At 42.4% G+C, this 26,428-nt stretch overlaps 1 protein-coding gene across 3 annotated transcripts in view; it reads right to left on the bottom strand.

Annotated features, from left to right (window-relative positions):
- Window positions 1-4,058: 4,058 nt before the first annotated feature.
- TMEM260 (transmembrane protein 260) overlaps window positions 4,059-26,428 on the bottom strand; it is a 71,856-nt gene continuing 49,486 nt past the window's right edge. The window contains exons 13-17 of one of the 3 annotated variants that reach the window (XR_005532249.1): window positions 19,435-19,611; window positions 17,373-17,426; window positions 15,808-15,898; window positions 5,138-5,310; window positions 4,059-4,208 (exon numbers count right to left, since the gene is read on the bottom strand). Coding sequence is in view for 2 of the 3 variants with exons in the window: in XM_039255134.1 (XP_039111065.1) it covers window positions 11,300-11,554; window positions 15,808-15,898; window positions 17,373-17,426; window positions 19,435-19,611 (577 nt within the window). In the remaining variant the exon portion in view is untranslated. Of the gene's footprint in view, window positions 4,209-5,137; window positions 5,311-10,647; window positions 11,555-15,807; window positions 15,899-17,372; window positions 17,427-19,434; window positions 19,612-26,428 lie in introns of those variants that run through there. The other 2 variants (XM_039255134.1, XM_039255135.1) reach the window with 2 other exon arrangements.

Genomic DNA, 26,428 nt, shown 5'->3' with positions numbered 1-26,428 from the left:
ACCACAGGAATAATCCGAGACTAGATCCTGCCGTCTTTAAACTGCGTGTGAGTCCAGTGGCTTGCGGGGAATTTAATCCCACAGACCTCTGCTGAGCCTCCCTAAGATTCTGGAAACAGAGCCAAAGGCTCCCTGGAGATGCCCAGTCCTCGCCCAGGTCCCACTCAATAGGCACCAGGAGGTCGCTGAGGCTCAGGGCCAACAAGGACTGCCTTCCCTAATGGCAGCGCTGGGAGCAGGCCAGTGGCCTTTGGCCTTAAGGAACTTGGCTCTTGATCACCTGTGTGCGCAAGTAGTATAGACCGCTGCTCTCACTACTGCTCATCTCGAGGCTGAAAGCCGTCAACAAAGAATGACAAAGAGCGAGAGGAAAAAGGGGTGCTTTGCCTTTAAAGAAGTTGAAAAAAAACCCAGCCTTTTTATTCTGACATAATTTTAGGATTATGGAAAAGTTGCAAAAATAGTGCAGGGAGCTTGGGCCAACTGGGTGGCTCAGTCGGTTAAGCAGCTGACTCTTGACTTCGGCTCAGGGAAGGGTCTCACAGGCTCAGGTCAGGATCTCCCAGTTCGTGAGTTTGAGACCTTAGTCGGGGTTCTCTGTCTCGCCCTCTCTCTCTGCCCCTCCCCTGCTGGTGTGTGCACTCTCTCTCTCTCTCAAAATAAATAAACTTACAAAAAAAATAGTGCAGGGAGTTCTTGAATACCCTTCACCCAACTTCACCTAATTTAAGAGCTTACTGACCACAGTACAAGATCAAGACTTAGAAACTGCTAGCACCATACTGTTAACTACAGTACAGACTTCAACTTGAATTTCACCAATGTTTCCACTACTATCGTTTTTCTGTTCTCGGACCCGAGCCAGGATCCCATATTGCCGTTAGCTGTCATATCTCCTCAGTCTCCTTTAATCTGAGACACTCTGTCCTTCTTGCCTTTCATGACTTTGATACTTTTGAGGAGTATTGGTGAAGTGTCCCTCAGTCTGGGTTTGCCTGATGTTTCCTCACAATGAAGCTGCGGTTACACATCCTGGGCGAGAATAGGACAGAAGTGCTGACTCCTCACTGCTCGGTAGAAGTGGGACCCGCTCCTCTCCTGCAGGGAAGTTAAGTGACAGCATGTGTGGAGGCCCTGAAGGAATCCGTGCGCCTCTAGAGACTGAGCGGGGGCACCCAGGAGAATTAGGCACTGAGCCTAAGAGCACCTGACAGGCTTCTCTTACTTGTCTCTTCCTTTCTCGGTTACTATGAATGGTGACGGGAGAAGCGAGAGCATTTCCTTGCTATAGGTAGGCAGCGCCAGTGTTTTTAAGTAATCTCTATACCCAGTGTGGGCCTCGAACTCCCAACCCCGAGATCAAGAGTCGAATGCTCTACCGACTCAGCCAGCCAGGTGCCGCCGCATTAGTGTTTATTTAATCTGGTGCCACTGAGATCGGCAGCAGGACTTGGGGTAGCCGGGGGTGGGGTGGGGGGCAAGGCGGTGTGGGAAGAGGAGGCCCACATGGGGCGGTGGGTTCAGTGCAGCCTTTTGTGGACTCAGCAGGGCTCTAGATAACCTGAGAATGAGATGCAGACATCTCCACGGGTGGGAACTCGTTCATTTGTATGGCCGGAGTGGTGGTAAACAGTTTCCAATCAGCATTTGTAACTGAAAAAACAGGTTTGAAATCCTCAGTGGAGCGACAGTAGTAGTGCTGGCCAAAAAAGGACCATTGGGCAGATTTTTAAGACTTGCACTCTGGCTTTCTGCCCCTCTGGAAATGAAGGGTCCATAGGGGACAGGCTCTTGTCTGTCTGTCTGGTTCCCCCCTCTCTCTGAAAACTTGGTACACAGGCCTGGCACATTGCAGGAACTCAAAAAATGCTTTTCTCTTTTGTTAAGTCTTTATTTATTTTGAGAGAGAGCGAGTGAGTGAGCGAGCACATGAGTGGGGTACGGGCAGAAAGAGAGGGAGAGAATTCCATGCAGGTTCTGCTCTGTCAGCACAGAGCCTGACATGGGGCTCGAACTTACAAACCGTGAGATCATGACCTGAGCTGAGATCAAGAGTTGAATGCTTCACCAACTGAGCCACCCAGGCACCTCCCAAAATGGTTTTTTTGATTAAATGAATTCATTCATTCATTCATTCATTCATGAGAGGGAGAGAGAGAGTGGTGTGAGCCAGGGAGAGGGGCAGAGAGAGTGAATCTTAAGCAGGCTCCACACTCAGCCTTCATTCATTCATTCATTCATTCATGAGAGAGAGAGAGAGTGGTGTGAGCCAGGGAGAGGGGCAGAGAGAGTGAATCTTAAGCAGGCTGCACACTCAGCCTGGAGTCCAACTTGGGGCTCATTCCCTGATCCTGAGATCATGACCTGAGCCAAAATCAATAATTGACACTTAACCGAGTCACCCCGGTGCCCCAAATGAATTAAAAAAAAATAAGTGAGTGAATGTAGTATTCAGGCACTCCAATCCTCCCCACTGGGAAATCTTTGACTGTGTTCAAAGCCTAGCACAGGTCCTGAGATCAGGACTCCAAGCTTTCTGCCTCCTGTCAGTCCTCTAAGTGCTCTGGGAAGCTGTGTCGGGAGGGGACTGCTCTTTGAGAGGTCTCTGGGACCAACAGACTCCACACTGTTTAGGGGAAGGAAGAATCAGATCAAGCGTATAGATGGCCAACATCTAAGTTTGGAGACAGAAGGCAAATGGTGGGAATGTTGAAGCTCCCTTCCAGGTGGACCAGGTTTTGGGGAAGCCAGTAGGAAGAGAGAAGGATCATTGTGGCACGGGGGTCACACGGGATGGCTCATACTTGTGTGTGTGCGCACACGCACATGCTCAGATTGAGAGGTTTCCCTTATTGACGAGACTGATTGAATTTCTTCATCTGCTTCTTGGCGCAGGGCTTGAACTCACGAGCCATGAGATCATGACCTGAGCCGAAGCTGGACACTTAACTAAGCCACCCAGGCGCCCCTAGTGAGGACTTTTTTAAACATACAAGAGAGAAGCAAAGCAGAAGGAGGCTCTTTAGACTTATTTTACTCAGGTGTATAAAATGGATGAGAGCTGGTTTTACTGGCATGTTCATGAAAACAACCGGTACTGTGAAGAGTTGCTACATGGCAGGTACTCTCCAAAGCACTTTATACAGGGGCACCTGGGTGGCTCAATAGGTTAAGCATCCAACTTGGGCTCAGGTCATGATCTCACAGTCTGTGAGTTTGAGTTCCATGTTGGGCTCTGTGCTGACCACTCAGAGCCTGGAGCCTGCTTTGAATTCTGTGTCTCCTTCTCTCTCTGCCCCTCCCCCATTTATAATCTGTCTCTCTCCATCTCTCAGAAATAAATAAATGCAAAAAAATTTTTTTAATAATAAAAAGAAGCATTTTATATGTATCAACCCACTTCATCCTTAAAGACATATCGGGTGAATCCGTTATATCCCCATTCTACAGAAAAGGAAATTAAGGCACAGAGACACTTGCTCCAAGTCATCCAGCTAATGAATGGCAGAGCTGGGAGTCTAGCTCTGAACACAGTGCTGTACAGGGCTTCTAGTGCAATCCAGAAAAGGCCTGTGCTTTCTGGAACAGCCTGTAACCTGGGAAAGTGAATGGAAGACTTGGGAAGGACTCAGTTTCTACTCTTTGCTCTTTTAGGGAGCATAAGGTCACATAAATGCTAACCTGTGAAACAGGTCACCTTTATCAAATGCCCAGGGCACATGCAGCCTGCTTCATGTGGTCTCTGCCTCATGGGTTACACCAAAGTTACTTGCCTCCAAAGAGGAAGGGCCAAGCTACTTCCAAGTCTAACAAGTCAATGCAGGAAATTTAGGTGATTTCAGGTCACTGAAGCCATTCAGTGGATACTAAATGGAATTAGTCATTTTGCCAACAACAGTCAGTTATTGGTATTACAATTATTATTGTTATAGATGTTTACAAATCACAGATGTGATTTAAGAGCCAAATTTGAAAGAAATCGCCATTACCCAAACACTGAATTGGTAATGTTCACAATGAGAAAACCAGACCTTTAAGTCTTCAAAGAGGAATATGCCTTTCTGGATGCTTAAAAATATTTAGTGGAGTGGCCAAACCAAACAGGATAATCACGAGCACTGGCTCCAGAGGGCCTTGGTTTCCTTCTACGAAGAAGAGTCCAATTCCCAATCAGTGAACATTCCAGTAGAGCTGGGACATATTTCCTTCTGCAACACACAGAAATACTATGTTTTGAATCCTGCTTAGGATAGGTAAGGAATATATAGACTAACACAACATGTTTCCAAACGGAGTTTCCAGCAGCTGATTCAGCTGGAATGTAATTTATGCTAACAAGTTTCAAGATTTTAAAGTGACTTTTTCTTATCACACGAAAACCTTTCAATTTGGATGTATGTTCCTAAATCCAGGATGGGTAAGAAAATTCTCTGTCAGAGGCCAGGGATACAACAGATTGTCTAAAGTGAAGGGGGAAAAAAGAAATTCTATCCCAGAGGTCTGGAGAAGCGGAAGAAAGGAGCTCAGCGGATGGCTTTTAAAGCAATGTCCTATAACATAGTTCTCGATTTTACATACCAAATACCTCTAGGAAAGTGTATCCTAATTTTAATAGGGCGGCATTATTTGGGGACTTTAATGTGACACACAGTTGACAGTGGAAGGCAGAGGTTTTACTGAACTGTGATGGAAAAGGGGAAAGTATACCAGATGGAGCCAAAAAGCTCATGTTCTAGTCCCAGGGCTGCCATCGCCTGGCTGTGTGACATAAAGCAAGTCCCTCACTTAGTGTAGGCCTCCGTTTTCTCATTCATTGAACTAGATGAGTTGTACTAGTTATACTAGATGGTCCCTTATTAACTTTTTGGCATGAACATTCAATAAAGTTGGATAAGTTCTCCACGGCCAGTGGCTCTCCAGTTTATTCTTTACTGTGATCCGCAATGAAAAGCACATCTTCTGTTAAGACCCGGTTCATATACATGTATCGATTTATACATAATTGCCTTACACACACACACACACACACACACACACACACACGATATATAGTATATGTGTTATACACACAACCACACACACATATATAGGAAATGAAACTGAAACTGAAAGTTTCATCAAAGAATACTCTTGTTACCTCAGATGCATCACGGTATTTTTATTCTATTTCATGAAGAAAAAGATGTTCAATTTCCACTAACTTGACTTCATGACCCAGGCTGACAATCACCATAATTAGGCACAATCCTGAGCTCTGAGGAACGACCTCAAGGCAAATGCAGGTGCCTGCATAGGTTAGTGGTGAGAATGCTGATCATTGAAAGGAAAATATAAAATCAGTGTAGATACCGGTCCACATATTGAAGGAATATATTCTAATTTTAGTAAAAAAGTTATGATACGCTAAATAAAAACAACCACTAAGTATAAGTACTCTCCATCAGTGAACTTTCTCTTTTTTTTAAGTAATTAAAATTTTTTCTAATGTTTATTTATTTTTGAGAGAGAGAGAGAGAGACAGAGAGAGCGAGAGAGGGAGGGGCAGAGAGAGAGAGAGAGAGGGAGAAACAGAATCCAAAGTAGGTTCCAGGCTTTGAGCTGTCGGCACAGAGCCCAACGGGGGGTTTGAACTCACAGACTGTGAGATCATGACCTGAGCCGAAGTTGGATGCTTAACCAACTGAGCCACCCAAGTAACGCTTAAGTAATTTTTTTTAAGCTTACTTATTTATTTCTTTTGAGAGAGAGCAAGCCCATGAGGGGAAGGGCAGAGAGAGATTGAGAGAGAGGATCCCAAGCAGGTTCCACACTAATAGCGCAGAGCCCGATGTGGGGCTTGAACTCACAAACCATGAGATCATGACCTGAGCTGAAGCCAAGAGTCCAACGCTTAACCAACTGAGCCACCCAGGCATCCTGAACTTTCCCGTTTTTAAATGCTGCATAATTGAACTTTGGGTTTTCATTCTTTTTTTAAAAAATTAATTATTTATTTTTTTATTTGAGAGAAAGAGAGAGAGTGAGCGCAAGCAGGGGAGAGGGGCAGAGGAAAGAGTGAGAGAGAATCCCAAGCAGGTTCTGCACTGTCAGCCAAGACCCCAGCATGGGGTTCAATCTCACAATGGTGAGATCATGACCTCAGAGGAAATCAGGAGTTGGCCGCTTAACTGACTGAGCCCCCCAAACACCCCTTCATTCTTTTATAGACAAAACTTCTTGAAGCTTTCTCTCACCTGTTAGATTGGTTAACTCTTCAATCAAAGGAAATCTAGTGTTTTGATAAATGAATCATCTTCCATTTATAAGCAACCCCTTTTGGAGTTTCTGTAGCGTTTGCTAGATAGGCTGTTTTAAAAGAGCCCTTGTTTCTTGTATATTGACTGTTTACAGCACTGTTAATAATAATATTATTATATAATGTTTTCCATCTATTTTCGGAACCTATTTTGAGGGAGGATACCACAAGAAGATTCTAGTCCTTGCGTCATTCACCCTGTCTCCAAATCCTAGATCTCCTTCTGCTGCAGTTTTTGAGTTCATGTCTTGGCCTGCCAGGGTGTCAACTGTGTCTCTTGTGTCTTGCACAATGCTCCTGAATCAAGGGTCCCAGGTGACGCCTGTAAGTCCCATCATACTGTAAGCCAACGATGAGAAAACTGGGTCTCCTTTCCCAAGCAGGGTTCCCTTTTTGGCCTTAATCGCTCACACTTTCCCATATAAGCAACCCCCACAGGTATTAAGGGTATTTTCAATGGTTCTACCACCTAGGGAATATTTCCCGTGGGTGAGAAAAATCTCAAAATATCTTCTTTAAAAGGTTACATTACACACTAACCCCTTTTAAGGTAACGCTTCTAAATAGAAGATGATTATGGTGTGCCTGTGTTTAAAAACCAGGATATAATGTCCATTTATTTGTTTATAATCGATATATAATACAGAATTAACTTATCCATGTAAAGATTACACTCCATCCTTTGTACTTCTTTCCCCTGATACTACTTATAGCGATTTACCACAAATTATAAACAACTGAAATTATGAAAGGGTTAAATCTCAGATCTTGATTTCAAATGTTATTTGACACTGCCCTCCCCTCATGGCAACTACTGGGTTGTTCCAGAAGCTGGATCACGGGGATGGAAACCATGCTTCATGTTCCATCCTCCTCTTGAAACTTTCTCAACCCTATCAACTCAACTTTCCTAACATCATCAGGATACCTATTTTACTGACAATTAACCTCAACCATTGACGCTTCAGATCTGTGGAAAAGATCCAGATAACTCCCTATATAGGTCACTAATTGCAGGCTTCATGTTTATAGTTTTAGCACCCCTACCCATCATCGCTCCCCGCCACGTTTTTGTTTTTGCAATATGACCTAAGCTAACCTTTCCAGTACCTATAATTTCCACCAGATATACATTACATTGTTGAAGAGCAATCAGGATTTTTAAAGAAGAAAAATCCCTTTCTCAAGATATATTCCTATTAGTTTGCTCTCCTATATCCAGGTAAGCACATTGTGTTATTCCTGAGGCTTTTTTTTTTATATACCATCCTATGCTGATCCAAATCAAACAGACCTTTAGAGGGTACTGACAATGACGTCTTCATTGAATATGATCGCTGCTAAAGCTTCAGCTCCCTGTTTGCTCTGTAATGCTGTGCCAAGATCTTGGCCTTTAGATCTTCCCATAATCCCCAGAAACCCGACTTATTTGTTTGTGAGTATAAGTGTTAGAATGATTTTTGCACCCACAACAAAATACAGGGATGAATCTTTTACTGGGCTGGAAATTTTGTCTTTACCCAAACATCGGACTCGGAGCCACTGAGAAGAACAGGAATACATATTCTGCATCGGTGCAATTATAAAACGTACCAGCATTAAAACAGAGTAAAAGAATTCACTGTAACAGTGAATTTTCATTTTTTTCTGAATATTAAAAGTATTAACATTTCTAAATTCCCATCGATACTGGTGGGAACTGTGAGGAAGGACTCACATTAACTTTTAAAATACAAATTAAAAAAGCTGGTCTTCATATCCTAGCCTGATGGCTTCAAGAAATCAGCAGGGTATCAAAAACTAACCCTAGCCCTCAAAATGGGCTCTGTTTAGGTATCATAAAGGCTAAGTAAACATAGTGGTTCTATCCTAGGAAGATAGCCAGAGATTCCATTTCACAATTTCTACTACAAGATCTCAAGAAAGCATACTAGTAATTGATTCCCCATCCACTTGGGCTTTATTTTGAGTCATAGGACAAAAGCACTTTTTTAAAAAAAAATGAGACCTTTGAAGAAAGCAAAGGAAACGACAGTAAGAACCAAGCACAGCTCCCATCAGCGGGAATGCGGCCATGGGGCTGTGTCTGAGGGCCACAGTCCCCTTCCCTGCTTGCTTCCCGCGGGCGCCAGCCTCCGCCAAGGGCAGGGAGGGCACTGCAGCGTGAGGAGAGGCAGACAGTTTCGCTGGCTCCCACTTGCTCTTCAGGCCAATGTCCAGGCAGAAGTTGGCTTTGTGGGGTTCCTGTCTCCCTGCCAACCCGTGGCACCCCAGGAACATTGCTAGGAGCATCCCGGCCAAATCCTGCATGAGAAGTCATCTCCTTCACATGGCCTTCCGTGTTGGGGGGTGAGACTACAGGAGACCTCTTCCGTCAGGCTTTATGGTGTTGTGTACCAGCCAGGGGACAAGTACGAGAGAGAAAAAGAAGGCAACTTGTGTAACCTCACGCCAGAGAGAGAATTCTTCAAAACAGCTGATCTGGGATGGAAGCCCAACCTCCCCAAACCTCAGTTCGGTTTGCTATTTTTTTCATTTACTGTTGGTTTTTAGCAAATGAAAGAATTCTGACCCTGTCCGCTTTGGACCATCACGCCATGGCTTTCTCAAAGACACAGTGATCTCAAGTCACTGTTGCCCAAATACCGTACAGAATAAACCTGTGCACCATTTGGCAACAGTCAAGGCACAAAGTGTATTCGACATACGGATGTAGCACCCCGGTATAGATACAAATACGCAGATCTTCTCTAAGAGACTTTCACTTGCCATTGTTAAGGCCATAAATAGGAACTATTACTTCGGATGAGGTTCCTCTGACACCACGTGTATGTATACAGACGCCCAAATGCATATTCACATCCTCGTGTATAGAGGTGTTCAGAAGCAAACGCGACCATCTCACATTCGCACGCAATCTCTTCTCTGAACCCATAAAAACAGAGCATGTCCGGGGAATGTCGATTCGAATTTTATTGTACTTTTCTCAAGGAGAGTGGAAATCATAATCTCACACGATTTCTTTCAAATGGATAAACGTAGGCAATTTATCAATGCTTCCTTAAATTTTTACACCACACTGAACTCCAACAGGTCTTTGTTTTAAGGTAAACCAGGTTTTCGGTCCTTCCCTGTGGAGAAGTTACTTTCAAGTCAGTGAAAGTTCTTGGCCCATGATTAAAAGTCTTTGCCAATTAGTACTCAACAACTCCAATTCATTTTTTTCTGGTTCAAGATGAGTAGGAGCCTAATAAGGCTGTGATAAAAGGGCAAAAGGCACTGAGAGCCAAAAGCGGATTAATGAGCTCCTCCATTTATTTGTCTTCCTAACAGCTGAACTGTTACAACTATTGACACTCTTCAAAAGGTTCCGCTCTGAACCCTGTCCAGGCACTGCAGGCTCCAATGGACATCTTCAAATCCAGAGAATGGAGGGGCAAGAGCGTTCCCTGTGTGATGCCAAAACCAACAAAGCCCCATGGATCAGGTAATGAAACTTCAGCTTTTCCCCCTTTGAGATTTATTTACTGGCAGCTGACAAGGGGCAAATTCAGCTCGAATTGTGCAGTCAAGGCCCTGTCAAGCTTTGAGAGGCACCCTTGTCTTGAAGCACCTTCATGACTGGCATTTCACTCAAAAGCCCTCGGCACTGGTCCTTAACAGCTTATGACATCACAAAGGGCACTCCAGACAGATGCCTACATGGCATCCTGCAGCATTTTAAAAGAGAATTAGTGGTTTTAATTATGGTCGTAGTATGAAAGGGAACCATGCAAGCTCCACAGGAGACCTTTGATCAGACCCTTTTGCTAGTACAATGCCACGGAACTGTGACTATTCCTGGTAAGGGGCCTTTTCTTGCTGAATGACTCACCAGTGATCTTTGAATGCAGACAAGCTTCTAGCCCTCCCTCTTCATTAGTGAGCATTTCTATACAGGGGCCTATATAGCGCTTGGAGTCTAGGAGCTATACAATCGGGGGGAAAAGAATCCCTACAGATTCTGGCCTCTACTTAGGAAGTGCTGAAGGACTCGGAGTGACTTTATTCATTAAAACAGGTTGCTATTAATTAACTGTCATAATAAAATAAAGAACTATTATTTGCATTTCTTGCTATGTTCTCTTTAGTAATATGTATAAAAGATGCTTGTAACAGAAATGAATTTATTGAACAACTTCCCCCATTTCCTCCCCCCCAATCCCCGCCTTTTTTTTTTTTTGCATCTTGGCCGCAGGAGCCTACTAATTATTGGGCTGGGATTTATGAGTCCAAATAGAAGTAAAACATAAATATAAAATTAGGTAAAGAAATACAAAATCCTTTTTATTTGCCCCTTTATGCGACTGAAAGAAAGCAAACAACAAATTAGCTTTATTTTTTAATGATTTCAGAGAATCCTCAAAGACAATGAAACCCCAACTTTTTTCAAAATATCACTGGGTTGGTGTTTAGCTTGAAGTGTGAGATTATGTAACAATCAGAGCTACTCAGAAAAAAAAAAGTATTTTAACTTGCAGCAGAGCAAGATTCACTCTTCAAAAAAAAAATCACTTTTTGGGAAACAGAAAAGTGTGTCTTTGGTCTGGTATGCATGTTTTAGGAACGTAACCTGCAAACTGATCCCAGTGAAAGGGCCCTTAAAAAGGTCTCCAGTCGGTATTTAAAGTATATGAAAATAGCCCCTTCTCTTCTAGCATCTAATCCAGCAAAGCCATGAGGTGAAAGACAGAGGAAGTAGGAAGGTTGTTCTGAACGATTCTCACTGAAATGCTAATTTGGTAACGCTGGATAAACAGAATTTGCATAAGGAGCACATGGCGGTAAGGAGCACACCCCATTCAACAGGGCATCGCCCTACCACGTTGCTGACCTGACGTCTGGGGGCTGACTTGGTCTTCGATTTTCGATTTTCGTATACAGCTTCTTTTCTTGGAGGAAACACTCTTGGACTTTGGCATTTTGGAAGCGGGAGCAAGAGCAGGTTTTTCACACTCTGCTTCCTCAGACATTTTTCTTATTTCTCAGACTCTGCAGTTCTTTCCTCAGGTGCTTTAGAGCGACTGAAATATCAGGCAGCTGTGGATCATTCCGTGCTTTCTGCGTGTAGAGACGGAAATGTCTGATGGTTTCCGATAACAAGACTTCAGGGTCTGCACCTCCTGCCCGAAGGCGTAACATCCGCTCGCAGGCGATGGCATAGTTCTTGTGCCAGTTTACTGGGTGCTCCTTTCGCAAATAGACAATCTCCTTATAGAGCTGAAAAATGGCAAAAATGTTAGTATTCCATTGTTATCCCTTGACTTTTTTTCACAAACCAGAAAACACAGAGGAATTAATAACACAAGGAAAAAAACCCAAGCGGCCCATAGTCAAAATCTAATCATTGCCAGGCCATGCAGAAAATGCAAGAATGTTACTGTAATTATGACAGTGGCAGGAGGCAAATGTACTTCATCTAAAACTGCTTCTGGGGTTTTCGGATGCTACAGAGGGAACCTAAGACACACGGTGTCAGGACAAAATGCTCTTCCTCCAGAAAGATGTTCTGGGAAAGGGACTTAGTTCTAATTCATGGAAAGCTATTTACTCAACAGGCAGAAAGGTTAAAACCCTAAATTTAGCTCTTGGAGAAAAAAATAGCTTTCTTTAGAAAAATGCATGGAAAAAGAACTTCACGGAATTTAAATTTTGACCCTCATTTTCACAGAAATTTCTCTCTACATTAAAAACAACAGTAATGACAATAGCAACAATAAAACAGCTCAAACAAATCCGTCATCGAACAGGCTGGACGTAAGAGAGTTCAAAAGACATCCTTACAGGAAGATATTAAAAATCTTCGGGGCGCCCTATAATTATAATTTTAATAGTTAAAACATTGCCCACAGGAATCAGGAATTTTGTTTTTCCAACACTGGAGATGGCATTCATCAGACAGAGTTGGAATCTTTGATACTGAGTTTTCCAGGGAGAAACATCAAAATTTAACAAATAAAAGACACACATCTGCACAATGGAATATTAGACTTGCTTATTTGGAAATTTCACAGCCTTCTTGGGGACTGTCAAATTGCAGTCAGATCTGTAGGAACTTGAGGTCAGCAGCAGACTCCACGCACAGAACAAGCAATGATGCTTTCTCCAAGGACAAGGGCTTTTGCAATTAGAACTGTATTCATCACATCATCCAGTTGAAAGGAACCCAATATATTATCTATTGGCCAACTTCTACTCTAGGGCAGATAAACGCATATGTCATCTTGGTATTTAATAACCTTCAGTCTCCAAGCTGGCTTTTTTTTTTTAAGTTTATTATTTTGAGAGTGAAAGAGAGTGAGAGTGGGGGAGGGGCAGAGAGAGAGGGAGAGCGAGAATCCTAATGTCTCCCTGATGTCAGTGCAGAGCCTGGCTCAAACTCACCAACCAGTGAGATCATGACCTGAGTTGATATTGAGTTGGACACTTACCGGAGTGAGCCACCCAGACACCCCCAAGCTGGCTTTTAAAAGTTTGCCCCTCCACTTCCTTCACTCCATAGCAAAGGAAACAGCCACCTTGCACTTGCGTGTACACAGTAGCTATGATGCTACCTTCTACTCTCCCATTCTGTTGGTTAAACAGCCAATGTTTCCCTATCTTTCCTCATGGTCTTTTTTCTCTCTCTGCTGCTTCTCAAGCCTCCTTCTGATGAGGGGCAGGTGTGAAGTGCACGACACGGTGCCAGGCACGAAGCAGGCTCTCAGAACTGTTCAGAAGTGTTCGGCTTTCAAATTCCCACCAAGGTGCTGGAGTTCAAAACAGAGGCCAGCCCTTCAGTGAGCATTCCCCAATGGCTCAAGAGAATAGGACCTCCATGTTACAGTCATTAGATAAAAGAATGGGCATAATACCTGTATCTAGAACTCTTTGTTACTGACACATAGTCAACTTCTCCTGGGTGGCCCATTAAGCCCCATGTGCTGTATCTTAAGAAGCCAGTCATTTCTCATCATGTGGAATTCCATTTCCTCCTCTATGTGAATGTTACTGTGACACTAGTCTTAGCAGACTGTATTCTATTCAGTGAGGACATCAACTTATCGAACGCATTCCTAAAGATAACAGGGATAGTCCCTGCTCGCCCAATACACCTGAACTTAATGTCCCGTGAACTGAAAGTTCTGCAGAAGCTATTGAGTGGAATACTATACTTCATGACAAAAATCTTACACCTAACAAGAATGTTCTTGAAACACCAGTACTGGGGGGTGGATTTGTGTTGACCCATCAAGTATTTGACCTCATCTGTCTTGCAAACAACGTCACATACCTGGAGACATATGCAAAGAAGACACCGTGGACTTGTGTCCACTGGAAATAGTAAAGCTTCTGGATCCAAAGGGACAAGAAGTCCGTGAATTAGCTTCAGTGGTGGCCTAGCGACGGAGGCCATGAAACAGGTTACTGATGAGAATATGAAGTATCAGGAAGTCTCAGAGATTTCTCCCAACTAAATATGACTTGTTTTTCATGGAATCACGGGTATTAGAGACGAACAGGATATGACATGACCAGGGCATGAGAGATAATCAGTAAAGCTTAAAGCCCACTTCTATTTTTAGAACAAATCAAGGCCTGGAATGCTTAATTGACTTACAGTTGACAATTAATGGTGGGGTAGGCCTTGAACCTGGACCTTCCTAATGCCAGACAGCACTCCAGCTTGCTGCCTCTTGCAATCCATCCCTTGCTGTCCTCAAGTGGGCACCTTGGAGGGTTCTGCCTTTGTCCATATGGACTGTCCTTCCTTGGCCACTCTCTCACTCCCCTGCCCACAGTCGGTCTGGCTAGCTCGTTCTCATCTTTCAAGGTGACACTCCAGTGACATCTCCGAAGCCTTCCCTCCCTCCCCATCCCTCTCCAGGAGGGTGAGCTCATGTACAGTGTGCTGAATGTAACTGAGGACTCCGTCTTCTGTCTCCCTCGCTAGCCTCCCACCTCTTTGGTAGCAGGGACAGTGCTTGGTTATCTCCAGCACAATATATTTGGCACAGACTGGGTGCTCAATAAGTGCTCTGTGAGTAAACAAATAAATGAGTGAACAATGAACCCATGATCACAAAATTTAGGAGTACAATGAGTCCTATGGATGGGACTTTGTGTGATTCTGACTTAGCACTAAGCCGCTGCCCTGGTGACTAGACCCACAGCAGTCTAGAGGTCGCACACATGCCTCAGGTGCTCATACCTATGGCTCCCGGGCTCTGGTCTCACTGGCCCTTTGTCAGGATGTGTTTCCTACACAGCTGGCTCCAAGATGATCTCTGAGGGTGTCTGAGGAGCCCAGGGCTATGCGTCACAGAAAAGTAGGGGCTCGTCACAATGGTGCAACAGCAAGCCTGTGCCCCGGCCTACCATTTCCCGCCAGTGAGGACCGCCTACGCAAGAGCCTCCATGTGGCTGGGCTGCGTGAGGGCTGAGCCAGCTTCCCAGGACCACAGTCAGAAGACAGAGCCTCTTGCCAAGACCTTTTGTCTTTCTCATGAAATCCCACCCAGCCAGGAACCTATCCTTTCAAATGCAGCCAGGGGCTCACGACTTTTGTCCAGAGGCCCACCTGTCAGAACTTATTTGGTGGTGACTGTTTCCTGTCCCCAAGGTTTCCCATTTGGTTCCTGCTGCTGCTGGTGTAACCAACCAGACAGACGTGATGGCTTAAGACAGTATAAGTTTATTACCTTCCACAGCTAGAGGTCAAAATTCATGAAATCAAGGGTTTTGTAAAACCAGCAGGGCTGGGTTCTTCCCGGAGGCTCTAGAATCTGTCTTTGCCCTTGCAGAGGCTGCCTGCACTCCCCATCTTGTGGCCCCTTCCTCCACCTTCCAGGCCAGCCATGTAGCATCTCTGAATCTTTTTCTCTATCCTCTGCTTGCATTATCATGTCTCCTTCTCTCTGACCCTCCTGTGTCCTTCTTAAAACGACCATGTGAGGGGCGACTGGGTGGCTTAGTCGTTTAAGCGTCCGACTTTCGCTTAGGTCATGATCTCGCGGTTCGTGGGTTCGAGCCCCGTGTCAGGCTCTGTGCTGACTACCAGTTCAGAGCCTGGAGCCTGTTTCAGTCTGTGACTCCCTCTCTCTCTGACCCTCCCCTGCTCTCTCTCTCTCTCTCTCTCCTAGATATAAATAAAAATATTTTAAAAAAAACGGCCAAGTGATTATAGAGGGTCCACCTGGGAAATGTGGGCTATTCTCCCCACCTCACTTAATCACACGAGCAAGGTCCCCCTTGTCACGTAAGGCTGTATATTCACAGGTTTGAGAGATTAAGACACGGACATCATTTGCCAACCACACCATTTACTTTAGATATTATTTGTGATACACAAATAGTTTTCCCTTTATACTGCTTTATAAAAGTCAAGTAAAACTAGAAACAAGTAAAAACTCCACTGGGATACATACTCTCTCCATTCCAATTACCACCATCTTCCCCCCAAATATATTTATATATATATAAATGTAACATACGTTATATGCATGAGTGTAGAGTTGAGCCTTCACATCGGGAGGTACGTTCGCAGTTTCTGCCAGGTTAAAGATGAAGAACGGGGTTTTCATCCTGGGAGTGGGGCGGTGGGTGGGAACCTTCATTAAAATCATGTGGTCAAATTTCACATGTAAAGCTACACCTACCAGAGTTTTCCATTGATAAGGAACATATAAAACCCTTTACTGCATGATTTTTACCTCGCTCCTGTTCGTAGGAGCTTATTCTGAACCAATAGCAGCTCCTTCTTTCCCCACTGCCAACACGCTGCATCCTCCCTGCTTGCCAAGGCTTTTAGAAAAAAGCTGAAATTCATCATCACTATTATACATCATTCTTCCTCCAGCTGCACATTTGCTGGTATGCAAGAGCAGCCGGGAAGGGGGAGGCTTGCTGAGTTCGTCAGCACACCCCTGGGGGTACCCATCGCCATGGCTCATGCCACGTGTGACTGGTTCTTCAGAGGTAGCTGGACTCTTTGACCACATGAACTCATCCAAATTGTATTCAGCACACCAATTAAATCAATACCTGCCTGAATAATGACTTGCTTTCTTCTTTTATGTGATTTCTCCCCCGGCTTTCCGACACTCAGTCACAGTAAAGAATTGTACGAGCATACAGTGCATCTTTGATCAGTTCTTCAAAGCAAGTGTTGGTCCCTATAACTAGGCTGATAACTTGAAATATGCTGTTTTCTGACTTTTCAAAAAACACGATTGCATACACCACAGTACATCTATTTTTGTAATTGCTATTTTGGCGCTGTATTTCTTGACAATTTCTTTTAAAACCTCTTTAAACTTATGTAAATCCTTTATATTGTGACTCAATCGTCGGTGCAGAGCACAGTTCCTGGCTCAGATTGGGCACCTTCCTTTGCTGAAGGGAGCACCACAAAGTGTTCCATACAGGCACGACAGGAAAGTCCAGCACCTAGCACACGGACATTCAAACCTCTTTTAACGAGTCCCTCTGCTCCCTTAGACTACGAACCCCTTGAGGGTAGGAATGTGTTGTGCTCATATGTGTAGCTTCTAAGCCTAGCACGGTGTCTGGCCTCTAGGAAGCATTCAGCAAGTGCTTAATTGATTAGCACGTTCCACATGGATTCAGGGCATTATTAGCGTCTCGTCAACAATTACACTCGCTTTAGGTTAGTTTAGGAGGAAGCACAGGAGCAGAGCGCTGTGCCCGAGTCAGGGGTATGTGAGTTTCAGATGCACCACTTGCAGCGATCTGGTAGCAGATCTCTCTACCTCCAGCGCGTTTCTTTTGTATGATGGGGAAAAGATTAACTTCTTCATAGGTTGTTAAGAGGATGAAATAAGATTATTAATGGACAGTGATTAGCACAACACCTCAAACAGAATGATTACTCATAAATGGGTTTTTTTTTCTTTTTTAGTCTGACAGTTGGCAGCTATTCAGAAGTGTTATTTTTATCGTACCCTTGACACCCCTACCCGCCAAATGAGAAGTGCCACCGGCTTCTCCCCTGTCAAATGAAAAACAGACCACAGACACAGAAGCGTAGGATAGTCACCTTGCTTGCCACATCTCTTCATTGGCCACAGATTCCCAAGAAGATGGGTCAAACCTGTAGTTACAAGAAAGCAGTGACATTTTTCTGCCAGCTACATGTATTGCTACAGACATGTACAGAATCCTTGTTTTATCATCTTACGAGGAAAATGAAAGAGGTTGGCTCTTGAAGTACTGATAGGGACTGAAATAATAAACGTATCCTAGAAAAGTCTGATCCTTAGGAATCTGAGATTTTGGTAAATACATTCTTAATCTGCATAATGAGCCCCGGTGCCTCACGGGAGCAAACGAAGGATTAGTGGGAAGAGGCCGGAGGCATCTGAGGACCAGCTGTTCCCAAGAACTGCAAGATGGGCAACAGGGCAGGGGCGAGGCCTGGGTTGCTCTATGGACACAGCTAAGAGCCACACAGCTGTGCAGCTAGGGGATAAGCTGGAGAGAGGGGACTCCTGGCTTTGCAAAGATCACTGCTGGGGCCAGGACACTGCTCAAAGAACAACAGCTAACCCATCTGCTGGATTTCAGCTTCTCTTAAGTTTCTTTCTTTCTTTTTTCTTTTTTTTTTAACATTTTTATTTATTATCGAGAGATAGAGCCTGAGCCTGGGAGGGGCAGAGAGAGAGGGAGACACAAAATCTGAAGGAGGCTCCAGGCTGTGAGCTGTCAGCCGAGAGCCCAACGCGGGGCTCGAACTCAAAACTGCGCGATCGTGACCTGAGCTGAAGTCGGCCATTTAACCAACTGAGCCACCCAGGTGCCCCTTAATTAAATTTCTTATTATGTGTTTGTTTTGATGGAATGGAAATAACGAGTGGTGTTGTGTATTTGTACTATGGTCAGCTGTTTGCAGAAAAGGTTATTTCCTTCCTTCCTTCCTTCCTTCCTTCCTCCCTCCCTCCCTCCCTCCCTCCCTTCCTTCCTTCCTTCCTTCCTCCCTTTTTTTAAAGTAAGCTCTATACCTAAGGTGGGACCTGAATTCATAACCCCAGGATCAAGAATGGCACACTCTACTGACTAAGCCAGCTAGGTGCCCAGAATAGATTATTTTCTAACTTCTCCTCACAATGATGATGGAGTGCTTTTTATTTATTTGAGAGAGAGTGAGCAAGCAGGAGTGGGGGGAGGGGCATCGAGGGGGAGAGGGAGAGAATCCCATGCAGGCTCCCCATGGTCAGCATGGAGCCCGAAACGGGGCTTGACATGGGGTTCAAACTCACGAACCATGAGATCATGACCTGAGCTGAAATCAAGACTTGGAAGCTTAACCGACTGAGCCACCCAGGTGCCCCGAAGGAGTGCTTTGATATAAACCTACTTATCCATCTCTGGGTGGTGCACTGTGGTCTGTTTGCACATATCGATGCAAAACTCCTTTGTAGCATTTTTCATATGATCCTTGCCTGTCCTTGAATTATAAGCAATAATTATCTAATCTTTAAATCATCCATAACTTAAAAAATAGGCAAGAGAAGCACACTTCTATAGATGGGGACTCAATTTCCATATGGGTGAGAGTTAGCTCTGTAGAGATGCTTCAAGGAAGCATCATGCCCAAACAATGATCATGCCCCAAACAATGTAACCAGGCTAATGACAAATATGTAGAAAAAAGTTACTCAAGGGTCAGTCTCCCCTATAGACATGTTATCTGCTATTCCTGAAGAAAGGAAAATATGGCAAGTTCATGCACGTGGAAACTCATGGGAAACAGAGTACCTTGTAAAGCCCTACTGCAGTTAATGGATCTCTTTCACCTTTAGGGCACCAGACAGAGGATGGTGGACAACATGGCTTCATAAGAGCTGGGGGTGGAAGGTGCAGGGCACCAACCTGCTGTGGTGCCCACTCAACCACAGTCCCCCCATTTGCCTCCCGTCTCCATACTGTTCTTCAAACATGAGAACAAGAAATACATGTTCTCTGTGACAATTCATGTGGACAGCAAATAATACTAATAACTAATAAAAAAAGTCAAAACTATTCATGGGCATCTCAAAATTTAGTTTTTTAAGCACACAAACCTGCCATACTCTGATGAAAAATAGAACTGCTCTTCCTACCTTCCATATTCTTCAGTCCAGTTATAGATATTTCTTGTGAGTTTAATCCACTCCTCAGGGTTGAATACAATCTCTGAAGGGACTAATTTGTCACAAGAACCCCAAGGCCAAAGTGAATAGTTCTTTTTCCAGGTTGGGTCACCTTCATGAATTCCTATGCAAACGAACGTTTCTTTTCTATTGAAAACAGAAAAGAAAGTGTTTTAACTCGACGTTCTACATGTTAATAAATACAACTCATAAAGGGTCATTTTTGACTCCTCAAAACTTGGTTATGAATAAACCATTGGTAAGGCTTTTGGTTTGTTTAAATCTTTCCCAAATAGATTGTTTAGAATTCATATTAGTGCAAAACAGCTGTTTGGGGAGCGCTAAGAAGTTAACAAAGATAAATGCTAAAACCTACCTGCTCATAACATTGTAAGAAATCTCGTGGGGGTAAGCATTGTTATAATGAAACCTTCTGTGGTCCTGTCTCACATGAAAACTTAAATAATATTTGACACTTTTTTTTTCATTTTACAGGTTGGAAATATGTCTTCATCTGTTTCCCTGCTTAGAAGTAGTATCTCCTTCCTCAAACTCCCATTGCACTTTCTTCCTCTCTTTTATCGTTACTGTATTGTACTTATTGTTTGCATTCACAAATCTCCCCACATAGCCCAGAAGCATCCTGAAGATAGGCTCTCTATCTCTGAATTAACTCTAAATCGCACATAGCAGGATACTCAGCTAATCCACAATATTTTCTGAATAAAATCAGCTAGATTGAATAAACTATTAGGAGCTTCAAATCCTGCAAAAATTAGAATAGAAATGGCTTAAAAAGGTTGGTTCAAACTCACTATAATTGAATAGTTCCGTTCCAATTTGTGGTGTATGACTGGGTAGCTATTATGAAATACGAAAAAAGACGTATATTAGAAGAAATTACTTGAAAGTAATAAAAAACGTCATCTACTTTGAAACAAGATACTTCTGGCTTAGAGTTCAGATTTTTTTCCCACCATTTATGACCTTTGTGACTTGGAGGAAATGACTTAACTACCTGTGTCTAGTCTCCCCATCTGTGAAACGGGTAAACCCTTTCAGAGCTGTTTAAGATTAAATGGGGATCTGATACCGAAGTGCGGTCTTAGAACAGAGTAAGAGTTCTGATTTGGGGGAAGAAGAAGGGGGCACACTCCGCTCTGTCTTCCCCTCTGCATACTACACTTCCTGGACAGAATGCATGGAATCGGAGGGCTCTGAAAAGCAAATGGCTGAAAGAAGAACGGGGAAAGACACAAGAATTCCAAGTGCTACCAAACCTGTGGGAGTTTGCCATTTTCTCCTGCCGATATTGCCTACCCTGGACTCAAGGGAAGTCTAAGACCAAATAAGGACAAAAAGCGCTCCAAGAAAAGCCCCTTTTTTTCAAGCCCAAGGAGGAGGGAGGGAAGGTTGGAGAGAGTGGAGGAAATCCGCTTGTTTCCCCTCTTCTCCTTCCCCGGGCACCAGGAAGAACTGCACCAGAGACACAGGCAGCGGCACAGTGACAGCAGAGGCAACCAGCAGGTTCCTACAGTTTGGAAGGAAAGGAACACTTCGCTGTAATCAGAGGACTTGTGGCTGCGAGAGCCGGGAGCAAATCCTCATTGCTCTTTACCTCTGTGTGGTCTCCGGCGACCTGGCCCCAGACAGACACAGTCACAGGACTTACACGGCAGACGAGGGAAATTAAAGCTCCAGCTTTCTGGCCAGAGAACCAGGAAAGAAGGCTCCCAAGAAGGAAAAGGGCAAGGGTGAAAGACAAAGGAGGGAGGTCAAGAGAGCAATCCCATGAAGTTGGGTATGAACTCCTGGCACATCTCTGAGCTCAGCATGTGTGGATCTGACCCTAAACAGACCCTGAGAGGTAAGCCACTGGCCAGATGGCCACCTAAGTCCCAGACTGGGTAATGGGCAGCACACGCAGGGCCTGATTCAGATAGCACTGCCAATGCCTTGAGAACAGAACCAACATTGGAACCACAGGACACAGGAAGCAGGTCAGAATTTGCAGCCCGAGATTTACCTGGCTGGCAGACTGCTACACAAACAAACAAACAAATCAGCATTCTCGCTAGGAGTTAAATAAGGCCCAAATATCCAAAATGTCCAGGATATAATGCAAAATTATTCAGCTTATGAAGAAGCAGGAAAATCTCAATTCACAATGGAAAACATAATCAATAGCTGTGAATTCCAAAATGGCACAGATGTTAGAATTGCCAAAGGCTTCAAAATACCTATTATAACCATGCCCCAAGAAGCAAAGGCAAGTACTCTTGAAATGAACAGAAAAATAGAAAATCTCAACAAAGAAACAGAAGATATAAAAAGGAGCCAAATGGAAATTAGAGACCTGAAAAATACAATGACAGAAATTTAAAATTCATTGTATGGGCTTAATATAAGTCTGGGGAGAGAGAGAGAAGCAGACAGTAAACTGAAGACAGATCAAGAGAAATGAGACAATTTAAACCACAAGCAAAAAGACTGAAAAAAAAAAAAAAAGTACAGTCTCAGGCACCTGTGGAATAGAACCAAAAGGTCTAATGTTCATGTCATCAGAATCCCAGGTGGAGAGGAGAAAAAAAAAAGTGAAGCAGAAAAAGTATTTAAAGAAATAATGTCTAAAAAGCTCTCAAATTTTGCGAAAGACATAATCTTACAGATTTAAGCAGCTCAGTGAACCCCAAACAGATTAGACTTAAAGAAATCCATGCTCAGATACACCGTAATCAAACAGCTACAAACTGAAGACAAATAATCTTGAAGGCAGCCAGAGAAAAACAGCACATTTCACACAGAGAACAATGATTTGAAGGAGTGTGGATTTCTCAATAGAAACTACGCATCTCAGAAGGATGCAGAATAACATTTTTTAAATGCTGGAGTGGGGGAGAATCAATAACCCAGAACTTCATATCCAGAAATATTCTTTAAAAATGAGCATCAAATAAGGGCATTTTCAAATAAAGAAAAACTAAGAGAATTCACTGCTGATAGTCTTGCCCTAAAAGAAATGCTACAGGAATATCTTCAGATGGAAGAGAAATGATATAGAAGGGCAACTGGAATATCAGAATCAAAAAAGAAGGGCAATAGACCTGATAAATATCTTAGATTATTTTTTTCTCTTAAATGTAAAAATATATGCATGACAGGTGAAAACAAAAGTGATCAAGTATCTGGTATAATTAATATATATGATACCACGATCAAAAGTGAGGAGGTTAACGGGACTTATATGGCAGTAAGTTTTCTATATTCCACTTGAAGTAGCAAAATATTAATCCTAAGTAGACTGTGAAAAGTTATGTATACGTGATTCTCAAGATCAACTGCTAAAAAAAATTTTTACCAAGAGTCATAGCACAAAATCTCAATAATTTTAAATGGAATACTAAAGAAATCAAATTTTCCAAAATATGGCAGGAAAAGGGAAAAGGGAAGCAGTGGACTGAAAAACAGAGGGAACAAACTGAGAGCAGATAATAAAATGGTAGACAGATCTCTAAATAGGTCAATCTTTTCATTAAATGCAAATGGTCTAAATACACCAATGAAAAGATAGACATTGTCAGAGTGGAAAATAAAACAAGGCCCAAATATATGCTGTCTACAAGAAACCCACTTTAAATATGATATGGGTGGTTAAAAACAAAAGAATAAATAATAGTGTGCCATGAAAACACTACTCAAATTAAAACCAATCACAAACCCAGATTTTACAGAGAAAGATACAAATGCCATTTAATGAAGAAAGGGTGTTTTCAACAGATACTACAACAATTTGACATTTATACACAAAAACAAAACAATAACAAAGAATCCCCAAGAACCTTGTCTTAGTCCTCTGCCCCCTTACTAAAAGTAACTCCAAGTGGATCACTGATCTGAAATGTAGAAGATAAAATTATTAAACTTCTAGAAGAAAACATGCAAAAATCTCTGTGACCTGACATTAGGCAAAAGGTTCTTGGATATGACACCAAAACGTATAATCCATAAAAGAAAAAAATGAAAACTGGATTTCATCAAAGTAAAAATTTTATATGCAAAAGACAGTGCAAAAAAGAATAAAAGTCAAGCTACAAACTTTATGAATCACGTATTTGCTGAAGATTTGTACCTAGAATACAGAAAGAATCCTTAAAACTCAACAATTAAGAAAATAAACAATCCAACCATCCCACTCATATTCACACACAAACCTGTACATAAATGGTTACAGCAGCTCAGTCTCCAACCTGAAAATAACCCAAATGTCCCTCAACAGGTGACCGGATAAACAAACTGGTACAATGGAATACTACTCGGCAACGAAAAGGAATAGACTGTTGGTACACACGACTTGGACGGATCTCAAAGGCATTATGCTAAGTGCAATATGCCAGTGTCAAAAGGTTACATACTTTATGAGTCCATCATATGACATTTTGGAAAAGGTAAAACTATAGCAATGGAATACAGAACAGTGGTAGCGGGGGCTAAAGCCTTGGGGACAGTATGACTACACAGGAGTAGCACAGGGCAGTTTCTAGGGTCATGGATCTCTTCTGTATCCTGATCATTCCGGGGGTTAAGCAAATGCATACATGTGTTAAAATTCACAGATTCTTAAAATTTATAATTTTATAAATCATTTATAAAATTCCTAATATTCATAAAAATAAATATTATTGCATGTTAAAAATAAAATAGTAAGTGTTCAATAATATTAACTTCATTCCTTTTAAAAAGTACCCATTTAGAGAGCTTTCGTATGATGCTGATGGTTCAACGCTTTGGGGGAAAAAATCTCTATCAAGCGCCTTTCAATTGTTTATGTCCTTTGACTTATAACTTCACTTCTGAAAATCTATTCTAAGAATTCAAACTTCTACCCCCTCCAAACAAAACTATATACACAAAGTAATTTGTTGTAGTCTAGAGTTTTTTCATAGTTAAAAAATAAGATAGTATACTAAATATCTACTAACAGTTCCCTTTTCCTGTTATTATTAAAATATAGTACCTGTGCCTACTAAGAATATTTAGTTTGTAAAAACATTAAAAAATGGTTTTATGATAGTCAATGAAAAAACAGGATTCTTCTGCATTATGCTTTCAACTTTGTAGATATGCATTTTTTATTTATTGGTATTTGTGAAATAGAACTATATTTTTTCTAGTTAAAAAAATTTTTTTCTTGGGGCGACTGGGTGGCCCAATTGGTTAAGCATCTGACTTCAGCTCAGGTCATGATCTCACAGTTAGTGAGTTTGAGCCCCACATCAGGCTCTGTGCTGACAGCTCAGAGCCTGGACCCTGCTTTGGATTCTGTGACTCCGTCTCTCTCTGCCCCTCCTCCACTTGTGCTCTGTCTCTCTCTCTCTCTCAAAAATAAATAAACATTTAAAAAAATTCTTATTCTATTCTATAATGAACAATGCTAACAATGAACTAAAAATTTTATTTTAAAAACTGATACCAATAAGCAATATTTATCTTGAAGCCTTGGTTAATCAAAAATATGAACAAAAGTTTATGGGCCAGATACTTTATCACCATGCTTTACTAGTCAAAGCCTAGAAACAACAAAAATGTCCAAAAATAGAATATTTGTTATCATGCATCTATATGAGAATATTAAACAGTCAAGAAATGATGGTAATAAAAGCATTTTTCTGAGTACATGGGGAAATGCTTATGATATGGTATTAGGTGAAAAAACTGAATAGAAAACCAAGTATTATCTCAAGCTAGTAATTTAGGAGTGTGTGAGAATGTATACGTGTTTGCAGAAGTAAATAACTGACGTTAAAGATGAATGAAACTCCAAAAAGCTTACCAAAATAGTATCAGTGGATATGTTAAAGACAGATAGTATTGATCTTTATACTGCCTTGCCTGTACTTTTTAGAATTTCCACACGGAGCACACAGTATTTCCGTAACAAGGACATGCCTCATCCATACCAATGGGATAATGCCCTTCACAATGCAGGGCTCCCCGTGCCTCCCCACTCATCCCTTCACCTAGCCCTCTAAGCCTGTGCACCATGCTTACTGGACCATTCCCAGTTTCCCCAGGGCTCCGCAGGCCCTTTCCATGACTTTACACATGCACTTCCCTCGAATCAGCCTTCTCCCACCCACTTGGCAAATTCCTACTTAGTCTTTGAATCTCCAACATTTTGTCCATACCGACATTATCATGCTTACCAGATGACGATGTAATTTATCTGCTTCATGTTTACAGCACCACCTGAAACCCTCTCCAAAAGACTGTGACAGCATAGGTCATGCCCATGCATCTGTAGCTTATATAGTTGTTGGGCCATTTTGGACACTCAATTATTTATTCAATAAATGCTGAATGAATGTCTCCAGGCAGAATTAATTGCTTTTTCATCCAAGCTCCCAGATAAATCATCCTCAGTAAACACACATTGAACATTTACTGGGTCTCACACTTTACAAAGCTCAGCTAGTAGAGAGCTTACCCCATGATATTATAGCCAGTTATACTCATATCTATGTATATATACAACTAGATTGTGGTCTACTTGAACATGGAACTGAGTCTCATTTTGCTGCCAAGGCCTAACATAAGTTGGAGCATAGTAGAGTCAATAAATGTTTGTGGGGTTGAATTAAATAAAATTAACCAAAAAAAGTTCATTTAGGGATGTTAATGGCTCTTAATATCTTATTCCAAAATAGAACAATTAAATATTACTCTCACGATACATTTATACTCGTAACTTATCACTTCATGAGCCATAGTAAACTTCAGGCTCTGAACACCAAAAGTACCACATTATCATAACCCTAAGTAAGGGATAACTTAACTTTAGAATTTAGAAAGAATTTCTTAAATCCCCTTTATAAGAGAATAGAAATTATGAAATACATTTTCTTCTTCACACTGTGGACAATCTCAAGCATTTCATGGATAGGAAAGATCTTCAACACCATACCAC

This window comes from Hyaena hyaena, unplaced genomic scaffold (assembly GCF_003009895.1).
Source record: "Hyaena hyaena isolate Hyena2069 unplaced genomic scaffold, ASM300989v1 scaffold_509, whole genome shotgun sequence".
Taxonomy (NCBI): domain Eukaryota; kingdom Metazoa; phylum Chordata; class Mammalia; order Carnivora; family Hyaenidae; genus Hyaena; species Hyaena hyaena.
Note: the sequence above shows the minus strand (reverse complement) of the source record. Positions and strands in the feature narration are given on the sequence as shown.